At 40.3% G+C, this 26,853-nt stretch overlaps 1 protein-coding gene and 2 long non-coding RNA genes across 3 annotated transcripts; 2 read left to right on the top strand and 1 right to left on the bottom strand.

Moving 5' to 3' along the window:
- Positions 1–507: 507 nt before the first annotated feature.
- On the top strand, positions 508–1,987 carry LOC116673271 (uncharacterized). Its single transcript, XR_004327808.1, has 2 exons — positions 508–1,274; positions 1,913–1,987. It is a non-coding gene; the product is annotated as an uncharacterized LOC116673271 (long non-coding RNA).
- Positions 1,988–10,100: 8,113 nt separating this feature from the next.
- Positions 10,101–26,851, bottom strand: mdm2 (MDM2 proto-oncogene). Its single transcript, XM_032505399.1, has 14 exons — positions 26,706–26,851; positions 22,510–22,544; positions 20,523–20,587; positions 20,350–20,424; positions 19,714–19,847; positions 19,208–19,257; positions 18,248–18,306; positions 17,871–17,961; positions 16,863–17,047; positions 16,271–16,396; positions 15,439–15,504; positions 14,567–14,735; positions 13,807–14,296; positions 10,101–11,063 (listed from the first exon to the last, which is right to left on the bottom strand). Exons 3-13 carry the CDS (start codon positions 20,568–20,570, stop codon positions 13,815–13,817), a joined length of 1,485 nt encoding a protein of 494 aa, XP_032361290.1. The 5' UTR covers positions 20,571–20,587; positions 22,510–22,544; positions 26,706–26,851; the 3' UTR covers positions 10,101–11,063; positions 13,807–13,814.
- On the top strand, positions 11,665–13,933 carry LOC116673211 (uncharacterized). The gene is made up of 6 exons (XR_004327785.1): positions 11,665–11,763; positions 11,832–11,964; positions 11,998–12,126; positions 12,496–12,544; positions 12,596–12,661; positions 13,828–13,933. It is a non-coding gene; the product is annotated as an uncharacterized LOC116673211 (long non-coding RNA).
- Positions 26,852–26,853: the final 2 nt, after the last annotated feature.

The following is a 26,853-nucleotide window of genomic DNA, read 5'->3' as shown; positions in this document are numbered from 1 at the left end:
CACACACACACACACACACACACACACACACACCACACACACACAGACACCACACACAGACACACACACACACACACACACACCACACACACACACACACACACACACACACACACACACACACACACACACACAATGAACTACAAATTGCTGCAGATCCTGTTTTCATTCTGTGTGTTTAGGGCTCTGTTTTATTTTCAGAGTGAGACATCTCCCTTCTATCCTATCTTTGTTGGGAGCTGCACATGCTCAGTAGCTCGGTAAGATCCCATCAGCTGAGAACTCTTTCTCCAGCTTTGGTCAGTCCAAGGCAGGATCAGCTGGGAGACTTCTTCTAGACCAGGGACACTTGTGGAATACCTGCAGAACAGGGACAGGAAGTAGACCAGGGACAGGAAGTAGTTTTTTTGGAGATTATGGTCAACTAGTGGGTGTTGTAGCAGTGTTTTGCCATTGAGAACGAGTTGGCATGCTAGCATGCTACAGATAGCCTTGTCTCGGCTAGAGACTGAAGACAGAGGACATTCAGAAACCGGATCAGAGGACATTCAGAAACCGGATCAGAGGACATTCAGAAACCGGATCTCACTCAAAACACCATGGGTAGTGTTTTTTCTAAGTGTGTATGATGTGGAAGCACCAGAGACACAAAATAACCCCCCAAATCCCAGAAAAAGTGATTTTTTTTTTTTCATCATAACGTGGGCACTTTAATAACTGAGTTGTTTTTCATGTGAAAGCAAGTCACGTTTGTTTTTTTGTTTGTTGTGATTTGATTTTAACGTGTGGAAAAAAATCTGCATCACACACATGGAAATGCATCTTACTATGCGTATTGTATTTAATTTTTTTTTTTACAGGCCTTTGACATCATCCATATTATTCAAATATGATCTATTATCAAAATACAAAGAAATACACACGGCTGTCTCGTTCCCTAGCATCCTTTTTATTTCTGCGTAGACGTGACAAAAGAACATTTGTGTGAATAATTGTCATGCAGCAGCTGCCGTGTGCCTCCTGATGATTGGCGCCTCTTTATTCTGCCCATTAAATGTGTCATTATGTTCATAATGAGGTTTAATTTTGGCTCGATGAAACATGAACATTTTGTCAAACTGCATTCGTGTCAAGGATTTTAGTTTTTTAATTTATAAAGCAGGGTGGGTTAAAATGTGTTTAATGTCAACTGTTGATTAGAGGATATATGAGCATTTATACTTACAAACACTCTGTAAATGAATTGTGGTTATTAGAAGATCTGCAACATTAGGGTCAGGGGATCGGGTTCGGTTTGGGTTCAAATGCACTTAAACCAACTACCTAGTTGGGGTTAAACCCAAAAACCCTACCTGGGTTGGGGTTAAACCCAGAAACCCTACCTGGGTTAGGGTTAAACCTAGAAACCCTACCTAGTTGGGGTTAAACCCAGAAACCTTACCTGGGTTGGGGTTAAACCCAGAAACCCTACCTGGGTTAGGGTTAAACCCAGAAACCCCAACCTAGGTTGGGGTTAAACCCAGAAACCCTACCTGGGTTAGGGTTAAACCCAGAAACCCCAACCTAGGTTGGGGTTTAACCCAGAAACCCTACCTGGGTTAGGGTTAAACCCAGAAACCCTACCTAGGTTGGGGTTAAACCCAGAAACCCTACCTGGGTTAGGGTTAGGAACCCTACCTTTCTGGGTTAAACCCCAACCTAGGTTGGGGTTAAACCCAGAAACCCTACCTGGGTTAGGGTTAGGAACCCTACCTTTCTGGGTTAAACCCCAACCTAGGTTGGGGTTAAACCCAGAGACCCTACCTAGGTTGGGGTTAAACCCAGAAACCCTACCTGGGTTAGGGTTAGGAACCCTACCTTTCTGGGTTAAACCCCAACCTAGGGAGGGGTTTAACCCAGAAACCCTCCCTAGGTTGGGGTTTCTGGGTTTCAGCGCTGTTTAAGTCACCAAAGTGTAAATGAATCCTTTATCTTCTCCCATGCTACACAGTCACCAGGACCACCATATAATTAATAATATTATATATTCTCATTTATGAGTTTTATTCTTTGCCTTCTGAGCCCAGACTCTGGTGCTGTATAACCCATAAAGCACTCGAGTTAATTAAAAGATAAAACATGCGGTTTGAAAGTTGGATGATGAACACCGTTTTTTATCATTAACAAACTGCATCTTTAAATCCTGAATCCATACGACCTTACTGTAATCTTTGTGTTCATGTCTCAAACTCCTTAGGAATTTACACAACGTTGGCGCTACATAACCTCCTCATACATCCCCTGAAATAAACACATCTTAGCTTATTGTTTCCTTTTTTTTTTTTAAACTCCTCCTAAACTTTCTTAGGGGCCTTTCACACTCAGAAGTTGGTTTCTGGACGCCACTTTGGTGCCTAATAACCATCTTGTGTTGTTGTAGTGGGTGTAATTGCCGAGGCTTGGGCTGTTGTTTGAGTTGTGTGTTTGAGCGTAGCCAGAAATAACGGGAACCAACTATTTTGCATTAAATAATTCGGCCATATGTAAAATATGAAACAGTTTTGGGAGGTTGTTTTCGGGTGCTTTCACCAGCTCCTCAGAGCCTCATTTGCTGTTTAGATCTTTAATTCCTTCTCCATGTAGCTCGATCTCTTCTCACTCTGCAAATATAGTATATCATGTAGTTATAGTCACATATAGTATCCATATCCACCAACACCGGCTTGTTTTTGACACCGGCGAGTGCCTTAAAGAGAAGAACTGAAAGTAAATTTGAAGCGGAAACAGGCGTCTCTAGGCATTTAAGACATTTCTAGTAGATTTACTGAATGTGTCTGGTTCTTAAAGATGGTTCTGGAAGATCACAATGACAAAAGGGGCTAAAAGTATCTTAAAGAGGGCGAAGTTGTACTGTTGCCGCTGGTAAAGGTTTTAAAATCTCTACAAAGACAAAATGGACATTTTATCGTTTTATCAACCAAAAATACATTCAATAAATAAGTTTCAACTTTAGTGTCAGGTATATACTGTGTGTGTATATATAGATCAAAATCATATCTATATCTATATATATATATATATATAGATATATATATAGATATAGATATATATAGATATCTATATGTATCTATAGCTATATATAGGGTGGGGCACATGTCATGTTTAGTTCAGGTAAAGGGTGATGTGTAATGACTGGATGAGGGATCAGCACAGGGACCTGAACCTTCAGTCTGAGTAGATTCTTTAGTCCGCTATTTAAGGATCTCAGGGTTTTAGGGGTGTAAAAGTGGAGTGTGGTGTTTCCTGAGGTTTTGGGTGTTAGACGGGGACCGGGCCCCCTGGTTCTGATGTTCTGACCAAACATCATAAGGGTTCGGTGAGTTTATACCATTGTATAACAGTTTGTACATCAAATGCAACTTTCCCATTGTTTATTCTTGTAAACATCATTGGAGGAAACCAAATGGTTTTGGATGGACTGGACCGAGTGTAGACTTTAGAAAACAAAAACCGAAGCAGCACCACCAGGAACCAGGAACCAGGAACCCAACTGGTCTTGGAGCCCAAATCGGGGACTGAGGAAGAGAAATACAGATCTAGAAAGTCCAAATATCCAATAAAAGATGTTTATACAAATGGAAAGTGGTCTTCTCTTGATGTTTTGGTGTCGGTTATTTTTCTGTAGATCATTTTAGTTTTAAAAAATTCATTTATTTTAGCCAGTGTTCATTATTTCTTTATCCTGTAAAACTTCCGGAGCATGATTCAAGAATAATAATAGAAATATTGTAAAACAACAGCAGCCTCGCTAAACTCGGTATATAGGGTACGGGAACATAACTAAAATCTATGAAAAATCACAAATGCAAGAAATTCTGAATTTAAATCGGTTGGTTGCGTCTTCTTAAAGACTAAAAACTGAATTCCTGTCTTCAATATGTAGGCGGTCTGCAAAGTAGAGATGAGTGTTTGTGAATGACGGGGACGTTGATGCTCCGTCTCCCTGAGAGACCAAAGATCTCCAGTGGGTTCATCAGGTTTAACTCTTTATCCTCCGTGCATTAGAAGACGTGTCTCCTGGATGTTTGACAGCAGAAACCTGTTGAAATACGTCAGGCGGCCTGAGGCGAGGACACACAGCCTCCACAGGGTCTTACTCCCAGAGCAGACCCCTGTTCATCATTCAGAGGAGATGGGCTCACACAGAAAACTGCAGAACCCTGGAGTCCAGCTCCCAGCTGGGACCGGGCTAATGGGAAGGATTTCAGCCAATAAAACACTAACTAACCCTGGTTTAGCTTTTTCTGTAGAGTCCTCCTCCTGTTGTGGACTAAGAAGATATTTCACCAAAACCTCTTGGCAGTTTGGTAAGTATTTCATTTATTTCTGTGTTTATTTGTACTGCATGCTTTGTCTTTAAAGTTCCCATGACATGGTGCTGTAGACCTTAGTGGTCCCTGATACTGTATCTGGAGTCTCTTTTATATAGACCTTAGTGGTCCCTGATACTGTATCTGAGTCTCTTTATATATAGACCTTAGTGGTCCCTGATACTGTATCTGAAGTCTCTTTTATATAGACCTTAGTGGTCCCCTAATACTGTATCTGAAGTCTCTTTATATAGACCTTAGTGGTCCCCTAATACTGTATCTGAAGTCTCTTTTATATAGACCTTAGTGGTCCCTAATACTGTATCTGAAGTCTCTAAGGCCAAATTCTCTGGTGGACCAAAGCAGGAAAGGGAGTAACCTTGCCTTATGACCTCATAGGGAAGATTCCAGATCGGCCATCTGAGCTTCCTGTTCTCTGAGCAGGATACCCAGGGCTCGGTTACCCTATCACCATTCTAACCAACTGGGGCCATGAGCATGCTGGGTGGACGATATTAATGTTAAAAACCATAAGTGACATTTTCATGCCATGGGAGCTTAAGGTTCGCGTATTAAACACAACATAAACTGCTACAATTAACTGTTACCAAACTGCTACAATTAACTGTATTTTAATGTGATAAGCAGTAGTTTTTACTCCAGTAAAGCATGACTGTTACCACCTTTTTAAATCTGATATGTCCGATTATCATCCAGATAATAACACGTCATGTAGAGAAATATGACCACACTGCCTCTCTGTGTTCTTCATGAAGAACTGCTTCACATTCAACACAACATCAAGGGTTCCGATGGGAAAGTTGCAGTTAAGACAAATATCAGAGAAGCCGATCACATGATTAATGAACAAGAGGGAGGAACGTGTCTTTAGAAAGGGACAGGTGCTCTAAAAACACCGGAAGTCATTGGTTGTAGTTTCACCGCTGATTGGTCCGCTCAATCAACACGGCCTGGTGCGCTGGAGGGACAGCTCATGGAGACAGTAGAGGTATTTATAGGACTCATAATTCAGTCTGCATACATGATACACATATTTTTAGATTCAGCGTGACTTTCACTGAGCCAGGATACAATTATTTCTGATATCCATCCCGAATAAACATCCCTAAATCCGTTTAGAAATCAAAAAGGTAAATAGGCGCTGCAGAACTTGCCTGAGAATCATCGCAAGTTTAACGACTTTTCAGTAGCCTAAAAGTCATCCAGTTAGAGTTGTCTGTACAGTTATGGGTACAATGTAAACAGAAACTATTAACGGTTAATTCGGCATAGGTTTAGTGGTGTCAATTAGCCAAACTGATAACAAATACAGGCCATGATGGGGGGGGGGGGGGGGGGGAAGGCTGTTATCAACCAAATTTAGGAGAGCTGTAGATGCATTTATTACTGGCGGAGGTCTTTTGACTCAAAATTAAAGAAATAAGGCGCTGCAGAACTTGCCTGAAAATCTTCACATTTTTAAGTTTTCTTCTGTATCAGATGAAACCAGTGATGGGTGTCTGTGCACCCATGGGTGCGTTGGAAACAGGACCTCCTATTAGCTAATTCGGTGTTCTTTTAATGGTGCTAATTGGCCAAAAAAGGAAGCAAATACAGGCTAAAACATGATGGGAGGGAGGGACAAAAAGTCTGTTATTAACCAATCACAAGATCACAATCAAGTTTTTTTAATATTTCATATAAAATGTGAATTGCACAAGCTGTTTTATTGCTTTAATATTAATTCAAATAGACAATATAAATGCCCCCAAGTTCACATTTTATACATCAAGTGTGTAGAGCTCTCTCTCCAGAAAAGGCCAGTATTGATTAATTATTAATGTTATATATCATTGTTACATAATGTGCAGGTGGAAGACATTTTGACAGTGTTTAATAAATGTTAACTATAATATCAGTGTATAATCTCATGATGTACTTCATTTCTCAACTCAACAAATTAGAGTATAGTTGTTTTTTTACTGGAGTATTTTCATCTTATGGCACTTCATACTTTAGTGGTGGTTTGGATCTATGACTCAACAATTATTTTCTCTTTTCCGGTATTTTCCAGATTAATCGATTGTTTGTTTGGTCAGTAAAACGTGGATCAGGGTTTCCTGAAGCCCGAGATGACTCAGCACGAGACGGACCGCTGCTGGTCCGCTCTGTAGAGTCTGGTAAGACCTCTAATTACTCTGATCCATGTCCAAAACTATAGGGGTGCACGATATGTATCTATATCGCTATTGCAATATGTTTTTATTAGGGGTCCAAGCCCGAGGATGCGTGCACCGCGGTAATCGCAAGGCGATACGCAAGTAACGAGTTACATTTACTCCGTTACATTTACTTGAGTAAGTTTTTGAAAAAATTGTACTTCTAGGAGTAGTTTTAAATCACTATACTTTTACTTTTACTTGAGTAGATTAGTGAAGAATAAACTGTACTCTTACTCCGCTACATTAGGCTGCAATGAGCTCGTTACTCGTTACTACGCGTCGTTGTTTTTACCCCCGCGTACGTCTCATTTTAATGTTTTTTGACAGAGAGAGAGAGTCTTCCGCTGAACGCGACTGTGCTTAACCAATCACACGTCGTTGTGCAGTCACGTGGCCATACTCGTTTCAGCAGCGGGACAGGTTAGCTTAACAGTCGTAGCAAAGCAAAGAAACAGCAGCTACGGGGCGGCTGTGGCTCAGTGGTAGAGCGGTTGCCTGCCAATTGGAAGGTTGGTGGTTCGATCCCCGCCCCTGCAGTCATTGTCGAAGTGTCCTTGGGCAAGACACTGAACCCCGAGTTGCCCCCGGTGCTGCGCATCGGAGTGTGAATGTGTCTGAATGTGTATCTGATGAGCAGGTGGCACCTTGTACGGCAGCCCCGGCCACAGTGTATGAATGTGTGTGAATGGTGAATGTTTCCTGTAGATGTAAAAGCGCTTTTAGCAGTTGTTAAGACTGGAAAAGCGCTATACAAATACAGCACGTTTACATTTACGTTTTGCGGTGTGTTCAGGGTCAACCAAAACAAACGGACATGTGAGCGTTCAACAACTCAACCTCTAACCTGAGGAGACGTAGCGGTGGTTGTAGTTTTTGCTGTGGAGAGGTGGATGTTTGTCTTTTAGGTCACATACAGTATGTTTTACACATGCAGTATCCATCCAAATTTGATGTGACAAGTCTCTCAAGTAAGCTATTTTGTAATTAATAAATTAATTTCAATTTATTTTATTGATTGGATGAACTATAATTTGCCTAAAGATGATTATTTTGTATTTTTGTCTGTCTGATTGATGCTTGTGTTAAGAAATAAATCAGACGTTACTCAACAGTTACTCACTACTCGAGTAGTTTTTTCATCAAGTACTTTTTTACTTTTACTCAAGTACAATTTTTGGCTACTCTACCCACCTCTGCAGTTCACACAGCAGGGCTGTGGAACCCTATTGTTTTCGTACGGTTTCTTCTTCTTCTTCTTATTCTTACTTTCCATTTTTCTTCTCCGCATAAACCTGGTGCTGCAGCCTGAACCGTACATGGTGGCGACGCGCCGTTTTCAGGACTGGTCCGAAAGTCCGCAAAGACCTCAGCCCCAAAAAAAATGACCCACTTCTACCACTAGGTGGCGCTGTAGCAGAGAAAAACGCGTTTGGCTCTATAACTCCCAAACCGTACATCGGATATTTAAAAACCTTACATCCACGCGTTCCCTGGATCCTACTGAATCTCGTGATATAGGCCACGCCCACTTCCGCCTAGACTTTTATGCGTGAAAAATCGCGATTTATCGAAAACCTACTTTTTCGAACTCCTCCGAGACCGTGCAATGGATCGGCACCACACTTGGCACATACTATCTCCAGACCCACCTGACAAATGTTTGCATAAAGATTATTTATAGATAAAAATTGTGCGTGTTACACGCAAACAAATTTGTGTAACTAGCTATAAAAAACACCAACTTTGCCATATCTTGGCCAAGATAAATGCTATCAAAGCCAAACTTTCCAGTATCCTTTGGTATGACCCTCCGAGGCTCTGTACCAAATTTGAAAAACATTGGCCACTAGGGGGCGCTACATATACAAACAAAGTGTATTTCTCATGAACCGCTCGTCCGAATTTTACAAAATTTGACGGATGCCATCTGGGCCCGCTCCCGAGGCGGTCCTCGCAGCGGGGTAGTGATTGGCGCGCTCCCCGGGTCGCTGGGGAGGCTTGGACCCCGTTGAAACTGCGTGCAGTTCTAGTTTTTATTGTTTCTAATATGTCCTGTTCTGTAGACATGCTCTTTATTTGTTTATTTATTTTATACTGCACAACCAGTACAACATCTCCTGTAGACCTGGTTGTTATTTATTTATTTATTATTTTATACTGTACAACCAGTACAACCAGTACAACATCTCCTGTAGACCTGGTTGTTATTTATTTATTTATTATTTTATACTGTACAACCAGTACAACCAGTACAACATCTCCTGTGGACCTGGTTGTTATTTATGTATACATTTATATATTTTATACTGTACAACCAGTACAACATGTCGTGTAGACCTGGTTGTTATTTATGTATACATTTATATATTTTATACTGTACAACCAGTACAACATCTCCTGTGGACCTGGTTGTTATTTATGTGTATTTATTATTTTATACTGTACAACCAGTACAACATCTCCTGTGGACCTGGTTGTTATTTATGTGTATTTATTATTTTATACTGTACAACTAGTACAACATGTCCTGTAGACATGGTTATTTATTTATACATTTATATATTTTTAACTGTATAATCAGTACAACATGTCCTGTAGACCTGGTTATTTATTTATACATTTATATATTTTTAACTGTATAATCAGTACAACATGTCCTGTAGACCTGGTTATTTATTTATACATTTATAATTTTTAACTGTATAATCAGTACAACATGTCCTGTAGACATGGTTATTTATACATTTATATATTTTTAACTGTATAATCAGTACATGTCCTGTAGACCTGGTTGTTATTTATTCATTTATTTATATATTTTATCTGTACAACCAGTACATGCCCTGTAGACATGGTCAGTCTTTATTTATATATTTATTTATTTATTTTATACTGTACAACGGTCAGTCTTTATTTATTTAAATATTTATTTATTTATTCAGGTTGTACCAGTTTAAAATGACCGTCAGTTGAAATAAACCTTGTTTTATTTGTTATTAATCTATTTCGACGTTTTCCCATACTAAATGTAATAATTATGCATATGTTTAATGATATCAAAATTAATATCGATATCACTAAATCCATAATCCATATCGCAATATCACATTCTGTCAGTATAGTGCAACCCTAGCACCGACCTTTTATACTTTTTTATGTTTCTCATCCAAAACTACGGCTGAATTATTTGTGTAAACAATTTTTTGGGGGGTTTATTTTGCGATATTTCTGCCAGATATTCAGATTACAATTGGAGATTGTAAATGTTTAGTTAAATAAAGTGACAAAATTAATGAAACATCGGTTCAGAATCGAATCGTTGGCCTTTGAGTTGAATTGAGTAATATTAGTGGAATATTTACTTTCATTAGTTGTGTAAACAGTTTAGTCAGAATATCGTCTTTTTCGGAATAAAGGCAAAAACCAGAATATTATACGCATGTTTTCTTCTGTAATAATAATGTCTCATATTGTCGTATATAATATCTCGGTCTGTGTGTTCTCTCCAAACAAATAACTCATAAGCTCATGAAGAAGTTAAACTTTTATTCAGTTCACAGAAAAACCTAAACAGAAAATATCAATCTCACATATTCATCTTATTATTTAAAGAGCTCGTAGAAAAGGTCTGTTTAAATATATGTATATGTATAGATATATACACACATGCATCTTAAATAAACAATAAATAATTCAAATGTTGGGTAACACTTAAGTTTATAATTTCCTTATTTTCTTTGGAAGATTTTCTGGAAACAACGATGTAATTCTACTATATTAGAAATATGAAAATAGAGATTTGGTGCCGTTATAACTGATGGAGAATGTCAGTCAGTGCAAGGCAAACATGTGAATAAAATGTATTTCTAATAATGAATAAAGGTTTCAAGGAAATGTCTAATTTACTACAATAACCAAATTACATATTTATTTCCAGTAAACTTTCAATGAAAGGAAATCACAGACCTGTAAAATTAAAGTTAAAGCATTAATTATTTCATGGGTCCATTGTTTCTGAATTATTTCTTAATTTACTTATTTCTTTGGAAAATAGACAAAACAGTTTTTTAATGAGTGGGTATTATAATAAATAATGTTTTGTTGTGTTCATTTTAGGGAGTAAAATTTGCATTTTCTTTCCAGGAAATTGCTATTTTCCCTGTAATTATTATCAAATTAGAGAATTCTTTGTAGGAAATGTCTAAGGAAATTATAGACCCATAAAATAAAAAAAAGTAAAAACAGCGTTACAGATGTTAGGGCAGATCTTAAAAGGAACAATCCAACTTTTTTTTTTTTGGGGGGGGGGGGGGGGGGGAGGAGGAGGGGGTCTTGATTTGGCTTTTTTACCCAAAACCCAGATGAAAAGATGATGTAATTATTTTTTTGAAGATGTATTTGCTCACTTTTAAATGATAGCATTTTGCCGAGCATCGCTGTCATGGACCCAGATGAAACATCTTACATCTCTTCTGACAGGAAGGTTGAGGAGCTGAAACAGGCAAAAAAGACAAATAATTTCATTGACATTTAGGTTTAAGTGTCATTTAAAGGATAAGTCATCTTGTTGTCAACATGTCCCATGAAATAACTACCCATGTCCTGATGCTACCAGGTGTCCAAAGCCCTGCACCGTCCTGCTGCCCGAAAAACGTGGATTACTCCGCCGCTGAAAATAGTTCCCAACAAGTGCACTACATGCTCCCGTTTTGCTTGAATAATTTTTCAAGCTAAAATGACATGTAGTGAATCAAAAAATATATTTTGATGCTTTCTCCCGTTTTACACCACTTTAAATTAAATTATATCTTTTAGATTTTCATACATATACTTGGCATTTTTCACCATTGTCTTACAATAATAGAACGATTTAAAATTAGGAAAAAAGGCAAATAATTCGACTGTTTCAGCTATACGTTGTTGCTTTTGGTCTTTTCACAGGGTTTGTTGGAAATGGGGAAAAAAATACCAGGTCCCCGAAAAGAGACTAGGAGACAAATAAGTGTGAACATGTGTTGATGGACAGAAGCAGAGAAGTGAAACAAAAACTTGAAACTGAACTCTTAATTATCCAAAGTCTGCTGGGAAATAACTGAACTGAAGTCTCACCAGAGACAAAGAGTCCTACATGTGCCGGCTGTATGGTGAGGACAGACTGGGTGTCTCAGCTAAGGTAGGTGAGGACAGACTGGGTGTCTCAGCTGAGGTAGGTGAGGACAGACCAAGGGTAAGGACAAACTGGGAGTCTCAGCTGAGGTAGGTGAGGACAGACTGGGTGTCTCAGCTGAGGTAGGTGAGGAAAGACCAAGGGTGAGGACAGACTAGGTGTCTCAGCTGAGGTAGGTGAGGACAGACTGGGTGTCTCAGCTGATGTAGGTGAGGACAGACTGAGGGTGAGGACAGACTGGGTGTCTCAGCTGAGGTAGGTGAGGACAGACTGGGTGTCTCAGCTGAGGTAGGTGAGGATAGACCGAGGGTGAGGACAGACTGGGTGTCTCAGCTGAGGTAGGTGAGGATAGACCGAGGGTGAGGACAGACTGGGTGTCTCAGCTGAGGTAGGTGTGGACAGTCCGAGGGTGAGGACAGACTGGGTGTCTCAGCTGATGTAGGTGAGGACCGTCCGAGGGTGAGGACAGACTGGGTATCTCAGCTGAGGTAGGTGAGGACAGACTGGGTGTCTCAGCTGAGGTAGGTGTGGACAGTCCGAGGGTGAGGACAGACTGGGTGTCTCAGCTGATGTAGGTGAGGACAGTCCGAGGGTGAGGACAGACTGGGTATCTCAGCTGAGGTAGGTGAGGACAGACTGGGTGTCTCAGCTGATGTAGATGAGGACAGACTGGGTGTCTCAGCTGAGGTAGGTGAGGATAGACCAAGGGTGACGACAGACTGGGTGTCTCAGCTGAGGTAGGTGAGGATAGACCGAGGGTAAGGACAGACTGGGTGTCTCAGCTGAGGTAGGTGAGGACAGACTGGGTGTCTCAGCTGAGGTAGGTGAGGATAGACTGGGTGTCTCAGCTGAGGTAGGTGAGGATAGACTGGGTGTCTCAGCTGAGGTAGGTGAGGACAGACTGGGTGTCTCAGCTGATGTAGGTGAGGATAGACCGAGGGTAAGGACAGACTGGGTGTCTCAGCTGATGTAGGTGAGGATAGACTGGGTGTCTCAGCTGAGGTAGGTGAGGATAGACTGGGTGTCTCAGCTGAGGTAGGTGAGGATAGACCGAGGGTAAGGACAGACTGGGTGTCTCAGCTGATGTAGGTGAGGATAGACCGAGGGTAAGGACAGACTGGGTGTCTCAGCTGAGGTAGGTGAGGACAGACTGGGTGTCTCAGCTGATGTAGGTGAGGACAGACCGGGTGTCTCAGCCAGAGGTGGGTAGAGTAGCCAAAAATTGTACTCAAGTAAAAGTACTGTTACTTCAGAATAATATGACTCAAGTAAAAGTAAAAGTAGTCATCCAAATAATTACTTGAGTAAAAGTAAAAAAGTACTTGACGAAAAAACTACTCAAGTAGTGAGTAAATGTGAGTAACGTCTGATTTATTTCTTAACACAAGCATCAATCAGACCGACAAAGATAAAAATAATTATCTTTAGGCAAATTATAGTTCATCCAATCAATAAATAAATTATTAATTACAAAATAGCTTACTTGAGAGACTTGTCACATCAATTTGGATGGATACTGCATGTGTAAAACATACTGTATGTGACCTAAAAGACAAACATCCACCTCTCCACAGCAAAAACTAAAACCACCGCTACGTCTCCTCAGGTTAGATGTTGAGTTGTTGAACGCTGACATGTCCGTTTGTTTTGGTAGACCCTGAACACACCGCAAAACGTAGCTGCTGTTTCTTTGCTTTGCTACGAGTGTAAAGCTAACCTGTCCCATATTAACGGTCTATGGTCCCGCTGCTGAAACGAGTATGGCCACGTGACTGCACAACGACGTGTGATTGGTTAAGCATAGTCACGTTCAGCGGAAGACTCTCTCTCTCTCTGTCAAAATAAAACAAAATGAGACGTACGCGGGGGTAAAAACAATGACGCGTAGTAACGAGTAACGAGCTCATTGGAGCCTAATGTAGCGGAGTAAGAGTACAGTTTATTTTTCACTAATCTACTCAAGTAAAAGTAAAAGTATAGTGATTTAAAACTACTCCTAGAAGTACAATTTTTTCAAAAACTTACTCAAGTAAATGTAACGGAGTAAATGTAACTCGTTACTACCCACCTCTGGTCTCAGCTGATGTAGGTGAGGACGACCGACTGGATGGGCAGCCTGCAGACCGGACACAGCTTGTTCCTCTTCTTCAGCTTCCTGGCGCAGACGTAGCAGGACATCAGGTGTCCCGTTCGTCCGTGGACAATGCAGCCGTTCTTCGGCCGGGACTGACAGATGAGACAGGGGTCCAGGCACGAGTCCGGCAGCCGCCACTCGGCCGACACGCTGCGCTCCAGCTCGGGGGCTGGGGGGGGAGGAGGAGGACTGGTGGGGGAAGACGGCAGGAGCTCCTGGGAGTCCATGGAGGAGTAGGAGGACGAGGAGGGCTGGGACTCGGGAGTCCAGACCGTCGAGGAGGACGAAGGCTGCGAGGACGAGAGGGGATCCTGAGAGTTGGGTGCAGACGAGGGGGCGTCAGACAGGCTCTGAGACAGGAGAGGAGTTTTCGCTCTTTTCCCGTCTGGAACGTCGACTCCTTCGTTGTCCTCGACATCAGAACCTTCAGGGGACACATCAATCAATCAATCAATCAATCAATCAATCAACCAACCAAACAATCAATCGTTAGTAGTTTGTGAAGAAGACATTTTTACAATGTAATTTCTCTAAGCATCTCAAAATGTAGACATTTTATGGCCTTAAATTTAAAAAAAATACTTTTAATACTTGTTGTTGTTGAATATCAATTCTTGTAGCATTAGGTGTGTACAGTTTTCACATTATAGTTTGTGTCCCCCCCCCCCCCCAGAGCAGTGTCCCCTCCCCCTACCTGGAGCTTCTTTGGCTGCTGATTGGTCGGTTGGCTTTGGAGGTAGGACTTTCGGACTGGAGGAGGCGGACACCTCCGACAGCCAATCCTGGCGCAGGGCCCAGCAGCGAAGACAGTTTCTGGGGAGAGGTGGGTTCACCTCGTCACACTTCGAACAGCGCCAGTAGTCCTGAGAGAGGGACACACACAGTTAGACCTGCGGTGTGTGTGTGTGTTGTGTGTGTGTGTGTGTGTGTGTGTGTGTGTGTGTGTGTGTGGTGTGTGTGTGTGTGTGTGTGTGTGTGTGTGTGTGTGTGTGTGTGTGTGTGTGAGAGAGAGGAACACACACAGTTAGACCTCGGTGTGTGTGTGTGTGTGTGTGTGTGTGTGTGGTGTGTGGGGAACAACACACAGGTAGACCTGCGGTTGTGTGTGTGTGTGTGTGAGAGAGGAACACACACACAGTTAGACCTGCAGTACTGTGTGTGTGGTGTGTGTGGGGAACACACACAGGTAGACCTGCGGTGTGTGTTGTGTGTGTGTGTGTGTGTGTGTGGTGTGTGTGTGTGGTGTGTGTGTGTGTGTGTGTGTGTGTGTGTGTGAGAGAGAGAGAGAGAGGAACAACACAGTTAGACCTGCGGTTGTGGTGTGTGTGTGTGTGTGTGTGGTGGGGAACACACACAGGTAGACTGCGTTGTGTGTGTTGTGTGTGTGTGTGAGAGAGAGGAACACACACACAGTTAGACTGCAGTACTGTGTGTGTGCGTGTGTGTGGGGAACACACACAGGTAGACCTGCGGTTGTGTGTTTGTGTGGTGTGTGTGTGTGTGGAGAGAGAGAGGAACACACACAGTTAGACCTGCAGTACTGTGTGTGTGCGTGTGTGTACTCACAGCTTCAGTGATCTCTGTGTCTTCATCGAAGGAGTCCTCTTCTTCAAATATGGTGACCTCGTATACCTAGACAGACGATACTTGTTAGTGAATTCTTTATTGTTGGCTGTGGTCTTTTCATCCGATTTGTTGACACTGAAAAGATTCGGTACGTCACCAGACCTATTCTTTGGGGATGTAACGGTAGAAATGTTGACGGTAACAGTTATCCTTTTTATTTAAAATATCCTTATTATCGCTGTATTACCACGTTGAGGAAAGCCTGTGTTTAATCCTTCCCAGCTGCAGGCGCACTGCGCTCACTATTAGAAACTATTCTGTAGCTTTACTGCTGTTTCTGTGTTTCTTATTGCTGATAGATTGTGATAGATGTGCAGAGTGTTTAATATTACTTATGCAGCCATGTGTTGATACTCAGGTCGGGTTTGCTAGCGACGTGCAATCGCCAGTAAACACACCAGGAGCCACATGTGATGTTACATGTTAATTATTACAGAGAAATAAATGTAATTCTTAGTATTGTTTCATATATCCTGCTTTGGTAAATAAAGTTCATAGAAAGTCGAATTATTATTTGCTTATATTTTAGATCCACATCCAACTTCATAGTTTACTTCATGTTGGAGTTGTAAATATTTTTACAAGCCCATTGCCTATATTTTTGTATAATATAATTTCAGCTTGTTTCGGCCTATCAGTGCTTTATGGACATATTGAACCCACTTAAAAATAACGCGATAATACCGAAAACCGTGATATATTGATCACTGTAAGCGTGAGGTTACATCTTCATACCATTTCATCCGTATTAGGGACTCAGAGGCCTGTTTACCTGGTCGTCTGCAGACAGAGACGCGTCATCTTCGTTGTAGTCGTCAGAGTCGATGGACTCCACCTCAAATTCAACACTGAAGTTATCGCTGTCCGAGTCTGCGACCGTGACCTCTGACCTCACAGACTAGAGGAGAGAGAGAGAGAGAGAGAGAGAGAGAGAGACACACACACACACACTTTTATGAACCAATACAACAATACTACATCAACAAAATAGGGCTGCAACGAGCATTTGTTTTCATTGTCATTTCTCAATTAATTGTTTGGTTTATGAAATGTCAGGATATGGTTAAAAAAGCCCAATATGACGTCCTCAAATGTCTCGTTTTGTCAACAACTCAAAGATATTTAGTCTAGTGTCACAGATGAGAGTAGAAATTAGAAAAAATTCCCATTTAAAAAGATGGAATTTCTTTTAACAGATTACTCAACGATCAAACTGTCAAAATAGTTACCGATTAATTTCATAATTGACAACTAATCAATTAATCTTTGCAGCCCTATAACAAAAGAAGTGTGTGTGGTGTGTGTGTGTTTGTGAGTGTGAGTGAGTGAGTGAGTGAGTCAGTGAGAGAGAGAGAGATACTCACAGTGCTGTGGGAGTCGGATGATTGGCTGCTGTGTCTGTCCCGTACACTTTCCAGTCCACCAATCACGCACCACGACAGACTGTCATCAAAGGTCAGGGAGTAGCTGTCAGACCTTCTCCTCTTCCTCCCTCCCTCTTCCTCCTCCTCCGAATTATCTTCATCCCCCGCTAGACTTTCGGAGGGCCCTGAGGAGGGATCGGGGGGGGGGGGGGGGGGGTTTAGTATCGCAGGTTTAGTTTGTGAACTCTGATGGGTCTAATGCAGTGCTTCTCAAATAGTGGGGCGCGCCCCCCAAAGGGGGCGTGGTGCGTTACCTGGGGGGGCGCGTGTGACCCTGGGGAACAGGCCTTTTTTTTGGCCGTACTAGTATAAAGTGTAATTGCGCATCCACTACAGTTACTTCTGTCACGTTTGCGACAGAGCAACGTTTTACGACTTACAAGACAACAGGTCTGCCTCGGTTAGCGGTGTTGAGTCAACAGAAAGCTCCGGCTGCGTTCTGTCTGTAGCCTCCGTTATTCAACGTAACAACCCCCGACATGGAAACGTTTTAACAGGGATGAAAAGAGAACCGGAGAGAGACAAAGATAATGAGACAAAAGTCACCGGAAAGCTAAGACAAGGAAATACGAAAAAGCGTGTTTAGCGCTTGGCTTCACTGTGACTAGAGTTGGAGAAGAGGAAAGACCGGTGTGTGTGCTGTGTGTGTGCTGTGTGTGTGTGCGTGCTGTGTGTTTGCTGTGTCTAAAAATGCTCGCAGCGGACAGCATGAAGCCAAATAAATTTGAGCGTCACTTAAATACGTTACACCCCAATCACGCCGATAAGCCGCTAGAGTTTTTTCAGTGACAACGTGCTGAATATTGCCAAACGTTATGCAGAGATGGATAGTCACGGTGGGGAGTGGGGGGGCGCGAATAGTTTTCTTCTTGCTAGGGGGGGCGCAACAGAAAATAATTGAGAAGCACTGGTCTAATGGGTGGGTGGCACCTCAGAGGAGACACTCACCTGGGTCACTGCTCCTGCAGCTGCTCCTCCTCCTCCTCCGCCGCCGTCCCCTCCTGTCTGGCGATGAAGAGCGACTTTCTGAATCCGCCTCCTCAAAGCACAAACAAAATTTCAGTCTTCCATTTTGTAGTCATGTTTTAAAATATTGTAATGTATTTCTTGTACACCAGACTAACAGGTTTGTGTGTTTTTGTTTTCACTTTCTTTTCAGTGCAGGACAAAATGACAGACTACCAGGATCCCATCATTTTGCTGCTGTTCCCGACTTCGGTTGTCGTCAAATACCACAAGCATGTCTTCTAAGCACCCAAACTACTTTTCATTAACTGCAACACACTGTCAAAGGTTCCCAGCCGTGTTATGAGACTGTGTCTTACCTCTGTCCCTCCGTCTGTCTGGCTGTCGCTGTGTGCTTCACTCAAGCTTGGCGGTGAATCTGAGCGAGAGCAAGAAGACACGTTTAGTTTTGTCTGAGCAGCAAATGATAAGGAGCTGAAAAAAGAGAAGAAGGGGGAGCTAAGACAAGTAGAAATATGTGAGGTGAGGGTGAACCAATGACCATAATGCAACGGAAATGAGGAAATTCTTCTCAACTGTTCACCATCACCAGGTTTAAAAAATATAATACATGGGGAGAAACAGGATGAGGAGCTGAAGAAAAAGACAGAGGAAAAGAAAAGGACTGAAACCAAATGTGCACCCTTAAGACACATGTACAGTGACATGTTCATCATTACGTCAAGTTTGCGAGTGGCTAGGCCACGTGGGGACAAAATAAAGATGTAACAAAGGACTTAAGACTTCTCTCGTTTCTATGCATATTAAGTTGCTAAGTCTGTAGTTTTCATTAGATTCAACTATTATTAATTTATTGCTTAATGTATTCAGACAAGGAGCTCCACAGTTGGCTCGAGATCTAGTCTGTGGTCTATTTTCTTTGCAAAAGCGCAAGTGAATGTGGAAGAGAACCCACTGATAATCCATTTTAAAACAATATGTTCGGACTCTGCACTTTTGCTTTTCAATTTAACACCAACTCCTCCGCCCTGTCTCGTCGGGTGATGCGTGGAATCTGACTCCTGCTACACTGACACTTTCACAGGGCTGCTGAACTAAATGAACAAAATTGGTTCTCCTTCTATACAGTAAAAGGCAAAATGACGGTGGGGGTGCTGGGCGAGAAATGTAATCAGAGTACACCCGACTACCACGGCGAGCCTAGCCTATGTGGACTTAATGAAGGGTAGATCTGGATAGCACTCGGCCCTAAATAAAGTCAGAAAAGGGTGAAGTCCGGACATTTGGATTCAGCCAAAGAGAAAGAAGAGCAGTCCTACCTTGGTTCTTCACAGCCACCAGGTTCTTGGTGATCATAGCAAACAGAACTCTGAAACATGCAAATACTTTAGTTACCTCACTGGCAAAGCCTGCATCACACCAGATATATATATATATATTTTACTATACTACTGTTTTATTACATAAATGTACAACATCACAAACGTTAAGTATCTATGTGCTGCTTGCCTTGTACTTTTAAAATCAACTGCTCTTGTATATTTTATATTTCTATTTTCTCTTTATCTGTACTTATTTCTGTCTTTGTGATGCAGAAACACCTGAATTTACTCTGGGGAGTATTAAAAGGGTTCATCTTATAAATGGGTTTGGGTTTTTTAATGTGTAAAGTATAAAATACAATGCTTCACATTACTAATAGAAACTTCCCCTTAGGAAACTGTCGGTTGTCATTTCAGAATAGAACAAAAACAGTGACGATGAATCTAAATAACCCGATTAATCATCAACTTCCTCTCTCTCTCTCTCTCTCTCTCTCTCTCACCGTGGCTCTTTAACAGAGAAGCTGTCGACTCCCAGCACCCGCCCCAGTGCATCCTGGGAGCAGTGGACGATGTGCTGCTGCTTCTGGTCATACAGCTGCTTCTGCATGATGTACTGGCCCAGGTAGAACATCACCTGCAGGAGTGACCATCACAAATGCATCATGGGAGACATGCAAACACCAGACTGTACGGACAACAGCTAATCAGCCCCTGACACACCTCCATCACGCTAAACGAGCTACAGCCACCCGAATGAAAGGAAAAAGACAAGGTACAGGGAACTTGATTTAAAGTAGAAGAAGTTGTTCCATGATTCTATGTAGAAATGGTCTATTTTAGTAGCGAGACAAACAGACATGTTTTATCAGAAACCATGAGTCTACAGAGAAACTTTCCCTTCAAACTCTGACCTGTAAAAGGTTTCTTTGTTATGTTGTTATGTTATACTATGTATGTATGTATGTTATACTATACTACTGTTTTATTATGCAAGACTGTACATTATGTAATATAACAGTCTTGCATAATAAAACAGTAGTATAGTATAACATACATACATAGTATAACATAACAACATAACGACGGTTATTCAGTTGGATTTAGTTAAAAACATGAAGAAGCTGTGGACACTGTACCTCCTTTATGGTGAAAACATCTTTAGCGGCTCCTGCGTGTTGCAGCAACGCGTGGAACTCTGCCTTCGGTCGGACCTAAACACACAAACGGGTAAAAAAGGTGTGTCACACACACGTTAGTCAGTGAAGAGTTAGGTAAGTAAGAGTTAAGTTAGTTAACTAGTTGTTCTTACTAGTCTGTCGTCATCAGCGCCGATGTTGAGCTCCCTGTCAGCCGACATTGTGAAGCAGATGGTTCCTGCACACAAACATGTTATGGGTGACAAGCAGTAGAAGATGAATGGATGAATGAATGGATTAAGCAATGAGCAGCGGTGGAATGCAACTAAGTACATTTACTCAAGTACAAATTTGAGGTACTTGTACTTAACTTGAGTCTTTTTGTGCGACTTTCTACTTCTACTCATTTCATATTTCAGAGAGACATATTGTAGTTTTTACTCCACTACATTCATCACGACAGCTTTAGCTACTATTTCCTTTACAAGTTAAGATTTTTGCAAGCAAAACACATGTAGTTCATAAAATACAATGTTTTATTATAAATTAAACTAGCCAACAACATAACAACCTGTACAAGTAAAACAACCAACCATTAAACAGTTTGGACTGTTTCCAGTTTCTAAAGTGGGAGGAGTTTTTTGCGTTGAGTACTTTAAGCACATATTTCTTATGTTACTTACATACTTTTACTTAAGTAAAATTTTCAATGCAGGACTTTTACCAGAGTATTTTAACAGAGTGGTAGTAGTATTTTACTTAAGTAAAGAATCTGAATACTGCTGCCAATGAGCTGTGAGAGGTTGAGCTTTTCATCTGCTGTAGCTAGCAGTAGAGACTCAAACTCCTGCAGCGCAATCCACCGTCACGACAACCGCACTTCGAGTTTAAGTGTGCGACGTCTCGGATGTTAAAGGCTTTTTATATCCGAGAGGCTATTTTGGTTCTTCAGGAAACTGAATTTAATTCTATTTTCCAAGACAAGGTTGCTAATGTTAGCAAATGGCAGATAGATGTGTAACCAGTGACTGTGTGTAGCTGACATTAGCCGTTTTTTAGCGTGACAGATTAGCATTTTTCTCAGAGCAATTTTGGGCGATTTTAAACCCCGATGTTTTAAACATTAGGTGTAAATCACACATTTGATTACGATACAATATTTACTGATATGACTAAATCACATATGCCAAGATACAATTTGAATATGGTTTAATTCAGAGCCCTGCGACCAAGACAAAACGATACATAAGACCATTTAACATTTATAAATATTTACAAAACTAAAATATGATTTGACAAATTCATTTAATTTAACAGAGCTATTTAATGAAGAATATGAAGTGAGAATTTCAAAATAAAAGGTGCATCTTTAAGATGACAATAAGTATTGATTATCTCACTTTAAATTAATAATATTAATTGATATCCATACAGATCAGTGTATTGTCACACCCCTAAAGTACAAACGCAATTACAATCTTTGTCCACCTTGACTGCGTTTTATGAATCAAATGCCTTTATTTGGGGGTATTTTGCCCTTTGCCCCGGATTATTTCTGACACAAATGATTGAAAAGTTGAACTGTGCTCCACTAACATGCATGACCCCTGAAAAAAACTCTCCCACTTGTGTAAAACGTACAGTAATTAATTTCTTTTTGGATCACTAATTTACAACAAAAATGTGTAAAACAATAAGTCATGAGGGAACAGTTAAGAGTTATTTGTCAGTTATCAATCAGTCTTTCCAGTATATAGCTATGCGTCATGTACACAGTGGTTTTGTAAAGAGTTGCAAAGATTAATCAATTAGTTGTCACCTATTAAATTAATTGCCAACTATTTAAATTATTTAATCAGTTTGAGTCATTTACTAGGAAGAAAAAAAAATCTTATTCCAGCTTCTTAAATGTGAATATGTTGTAGTTTCTTCTCTCCTCTGTGACAGTAAACTAGATATCTTTGAGTTGTGGACAAAACAAGACATTTGAGGACGTCATCTTGGGCTTTGGTCCACATTTTTCACCATTTTCTGACATTTTAGACACCAAACAACTAATAGACAAATCCAGAAAATAATCAACAGTTTAATCAAGTATGAAAACACTCATTAGTTGCATCCTTAGTTTTGGATATGAATCAGATTAATTAAAAGTCTTACCAGTATGTACAGAGTAGAAGAATCAGCAGGCCATCTTGTGCAACGTAAAAATAAAGTGCAGTCAGAGTGGATCAGAGCTGCAGCTTCTTATAGACCTGCTCAGACATGTCAGGACTAGACCAGCCTAGTGTGCCTGGCCTAGCCTGGCTGGGCCTATCAGTGCCAAACAAGGCCAGTCAGGGCTGAGTCAGCTGCAGTGTGTTGTATGTTCATGTTGAAACTGAGCGTAACAGCTGATTTAATCACACAGCTCTGTGTAGAGACATGCCAGGACTAGTCCAGGATGACTCATCTGTCAAAATGTAGGTAACCACTAACTAACCAATGGTAACCAGGCCCAACCGGGCTAAATCATGAATGTGACTCTGGCCTGATGAGAGTATGCTTCCTCAGCACGACTGTGCTCCGGCTTTAAGGAAAACGAGGAAGTGGATAAAAATCCAATCTGGTTTAATATTCCCACGTTGTCGTCCGTCCCACGGCCGCCTATCAAATTAAATTCATCCCACCCAAAAGATTTTAAATATGTTTTAAACGTATGTGTGGGAAGAATAAAGACCCCCCCCCCCCCCTTTACCACGAACCCTTGAAGAAATACATACAGAGACCAGATAGCAATACCGGGAGTTTAGGAGTTAACGGAGGCATTTACGAAAACTAGTATCGGTATCAGAACAACTCTACGTGACAGACTCAAATCACATATGTAAACAAGCTTTATTCTAAAAGAAGAAATTAAGATTAAAATATATTCAGGCTGTAATAAAAATATGAGTTAAAAATCCAAATTACCAACTAAAATATGGCAGAATTGGGCGCCCAGATTGCTCAATTGGTAGAGCAGGCGCATATATATATATATATATATATATAATATATATATATATATAGAGAGAGAGGTTTACTCCTCAACACAGCAGACCCTGGTTCGACCTGCGGCCCTTTGCTGCATGTCATCCCCCCCCCCCTCCCCTTTCATGTCTTCTGCTGCCTTGTCGATAAAGGCCTAAAAATGCCCCAAAAAATAATCTTTAACCCTCATGTTGTCCTCGGGTCAAAGTGACCCATTGTCCTATATCAATTCCCCAAAATAACATGATTGATTCCAACGCTCTTTGCCAAGTACAAATCTCTACTTTCATTAATTTTGGGTCTTATTCTATTTTATAGCATTGTAAAACAAAGTGAAGTGTTGTTGAAATAGTATTGAGTAAAAGTTGACATATTCCAGTCTGTGATTATCATCAACATCCATTCCTTTAATTTTAGTCTCAATAATTCCTAATTTCTGCTTTTCTAACTCAAACATTAGGTATGATTTCCTATAAATTAGGTTTATTGACCATGAATTCCAAAAATAACTGTAAAACTAAAGTTAATAAGTTAGTGTTACGTAGTGTTGAAAAAAATCAAAAAAGTGAAAAACATTGAAGATACCCGTCAAGTGTTGAAAAAAAGACAAAAACATCAAGAAAAAGCATCAACAACTTTCCTAAAATTGAGATTTATTGACTTTAAAAAAATTAAAAACTGTGAAACTAAAGTTAAAAAGTTAGTTATGTAGTTTTGAAAACGTCAAAAAAAGAGACACACATTGAAAAAATAAATCAAAAGTGTTGATTTTCAATTTTGACGGGAAGACAACACGAGAGTTAAATAAAATACGGCAGAATGAAATCTCTGCATAAATACAGAGAGATGCAAATATTAAATCAATTATTTATCGCCAACTAATTTTGTTAATTGGATTGAGTATTTTTTTTAAGGACAAAAAGTAAAAATTCTGATTCCAGCTTGTTACATGTGAATATTTTCTAGTTTCTTCACACCTCTGTGACAGTAAACCGAAGATCTTTTGAGTTGTGGACAGAACATATCTGAGGCTTTGGGAAATAACAATAAGTGGACATTTTTCATATAAGCTGTGCAAGATTAAGATGAGGCAAATAGACAAGTTTTCCAAAATGTAAAAATATGTTGTTGTTTTTTTTAAAAGAACTAGGGATGACATGCCCAGTCTCAACCCATGCTGGTCAGCCTTGTTCAGCCCTGCGTGCCCCTCTAACTGTGAATATGTCTGGGCAGCTTTCTACGTTTTGTAAATGACTCGTGTTTTTTGTTTGTTTTTTTTTCAATTCAAATTTTATGGAAGAATATGGACATACAGTAGAAAAGAACATCTTCTGTACATCTTAAAAGTCTATGTTCTAAAAGGGCCAGGAGGTTACTGAAGAAAAAGAAAAGAAAAAACAAACAACAAGCAAAACACTTCATAGGAATATTTTGTAAAGCTTACAGAGCTCATGTGATCTAACAGCTGTTTTTTTTTTTTTTTGTACAAGTAGAAATGGAAACACTGTATTGTTTAATATTAGCAGCAAGCTCAAAAAAGCTTGGCTTCTTTTTCAAAAACTTTCTACTATTTGGTTAAAATAATAACTAGATTTATCGTGTAACACTCAGAATAAAAGCTTTCTGTTATGTTGAGTGAATCCAAACAATACATTTTCCCAATGTAATGTAAAATGAGGGTAAATATGAACAGCAGTAAAATGTGGTAATCTGCTCCATAGTGTCTTGGTAAATGACTCGTTCACCTGCAGCTGACGAACGGCATGACACAGCAGCTGAGCAGCGGCCCATTACAACACCAACACGTGCTGAGAAAATATGCCCGGACATGTCCCGCGTCTGTCTCTCTGTCTCTGTCTCTCTCTCTCTGTCTCTCTGTCTACGTCACAGACCTGATGAAGACAGGCTTAACTCTTTTACAAACGTCATGATCAGGATACACTAAGTAAAAAGTTCACGTACATCAATGGCGTGTTAATCTGCAGAAACTGTAGCTAGTTCAAACCAAACCATAGACTGTTTAATATTTGTATTATTATTATTATTATTATTGTTAATATTAACGGTCTATGGTTCAAACGGGACTTAAAGACAGTTAAACGTGTTACTTTGCTTTCACAGTCAGTCTGTGGATGCTATTTGTATTTGTCTGCTGTGTATCTATTTTAAAAAGGTTAAAACTGACTTTGCTCACTCTTATAACAATACGAAAACCACGAGTAACCGTTAAAATGCAAAACATTGCATCTCTGCCTAAAAAACAAACCAAAACAGGGCAGCGTTAACATTATTAACCTACTCCTGTATATTAGCTTGGAGGCTAAAAACACAGACCTCAGTGTAAATATATTGTAAGTTAAAACAAGGTAAAATATAAAAAATCACCTCAAATTAAATACCAAAACAGCCAGAACAGTTAGTTTAACTCACATATATCACCATGCAACTTACCCAGTTGATTAGTTACTTATATTAAAGTATTTGCATAAGTAACCCTCAAATTAAATACCAAAACAGACAGAATAGTTAGTTTAACACACAAATCACCATGCAACTTACCCAGTTGATTAGCTACTTACATTAAAATATTTTTGTATTACAAGTTTTATGATATTTAAGGTTAAAATATTAAAATTAATTCTTTTGAAACATGCAATATTTTGCATGCATTTCCAGAACATAAACGTGAATTTGGGATAAAGCCAGATTCACAGTTATTGTTTGCTTTTGTTGACATATTAAGAGTCAAAGGCTTGTACAAATTAAAACTAAAATACAATTTCGCCACGTTTTTAGGTTGCTAGCTAAAATAGTTAACTGTCCAGTACAACCTACATCCAACACGTAACGTTACAATACAACTTAGGTAGCTAAAGCACATTAAGACAATTGTGTTTTAGTATTGCAAGTTTTTATGTCATGTTTAAATCCTCAAATGAAGCATTGCTAATCTAATGCTAACTTCTGGTAAATTTAGGAGTAATCCAAAATTACACACACTGGCGCCAACTAGTCTGAAAGAAGACATGTTATGGTAGCAAAATAGCCCAAAACCTCTCAATTGAAAACTTATGTTTTAGCCTGTAGTGTTTGCCCTTAAAAAGCTGTGAATTTAATGTTCTCAAGCGTCATAAAATGTGCTCAAATCTTTTGTTTTTTACCGTAAACTCGTTAGCGGACCGCCGCCTCCTCGCGGCTCCTCGGTCCCGCTCCGCCGGCCAAGAAAACCCGAGGCTCTGCGGCCTGCTAGCACGATGCTAACCAACTGCCAACTTTCGCTACTGCTAACGTTTAGCCTGACGTAGACAATTGCATTTAAACCTTTTGTTCATATATCAACCTACCTTGACGGTTACTCTTGATTCAATAATATCCTTCGACTGCGTTTATCTACCAGCATCCCGGACAGTTGATAACCCTGTTGAGTTGTTCAGTTGACTCCAGCCAACGTAAACATTACTGGGGCTTCAGACGCACACTTGTCCGTGTAGC

The sequence above is a fragment of the Etheostoma spectabile genome, chromosome 23 (assembly GCF_008692095.1).
Source record: "Etheostoma spectabile isolate EspeVRDwgs_2016 chromosome 23, UIUC_Espe_1.0, whole genome shotgun sequence".
Lineage (NCBI taxonomy): Eukaryota > Metazoa > Chordata > Actinopteri > Perciformes > Percidae > Etheostoma > Etheostoma spectabile.
Note: the sequence above shows the minus strand (reverse complement) of the source record. Positions and strands in the feature narration are given on the sequence as shown.

What these genes read in the sequence shown, in the direction of transcription:
- mdm2 (XM_032505399.1), bottom strand. Translation starts at nt 20,570, where the DNA reads ATGTCGGCTGACAGGGAGCTCAACATCGGCGCTGATGACGACAGACTA. An exon ending in AGACAGACGGAGGGACAGAG is followed by an intron (nt 17,962 to 18,247) that starts GTAAGACACAGT and finishes TTGTGCTTTGAG; the next exon opens with GAGGCGGATTCAGAAAGTCG. An exon ending in CTGCAGGAGCAGTGACCCAG is followed by an intron (nt 17,048 to 17,870) that starts GTGAGTGTCTCC and finishes ATCCCTCCTCAG; the next exon opens with GGCCCTCCGAAAGTCTAGCG.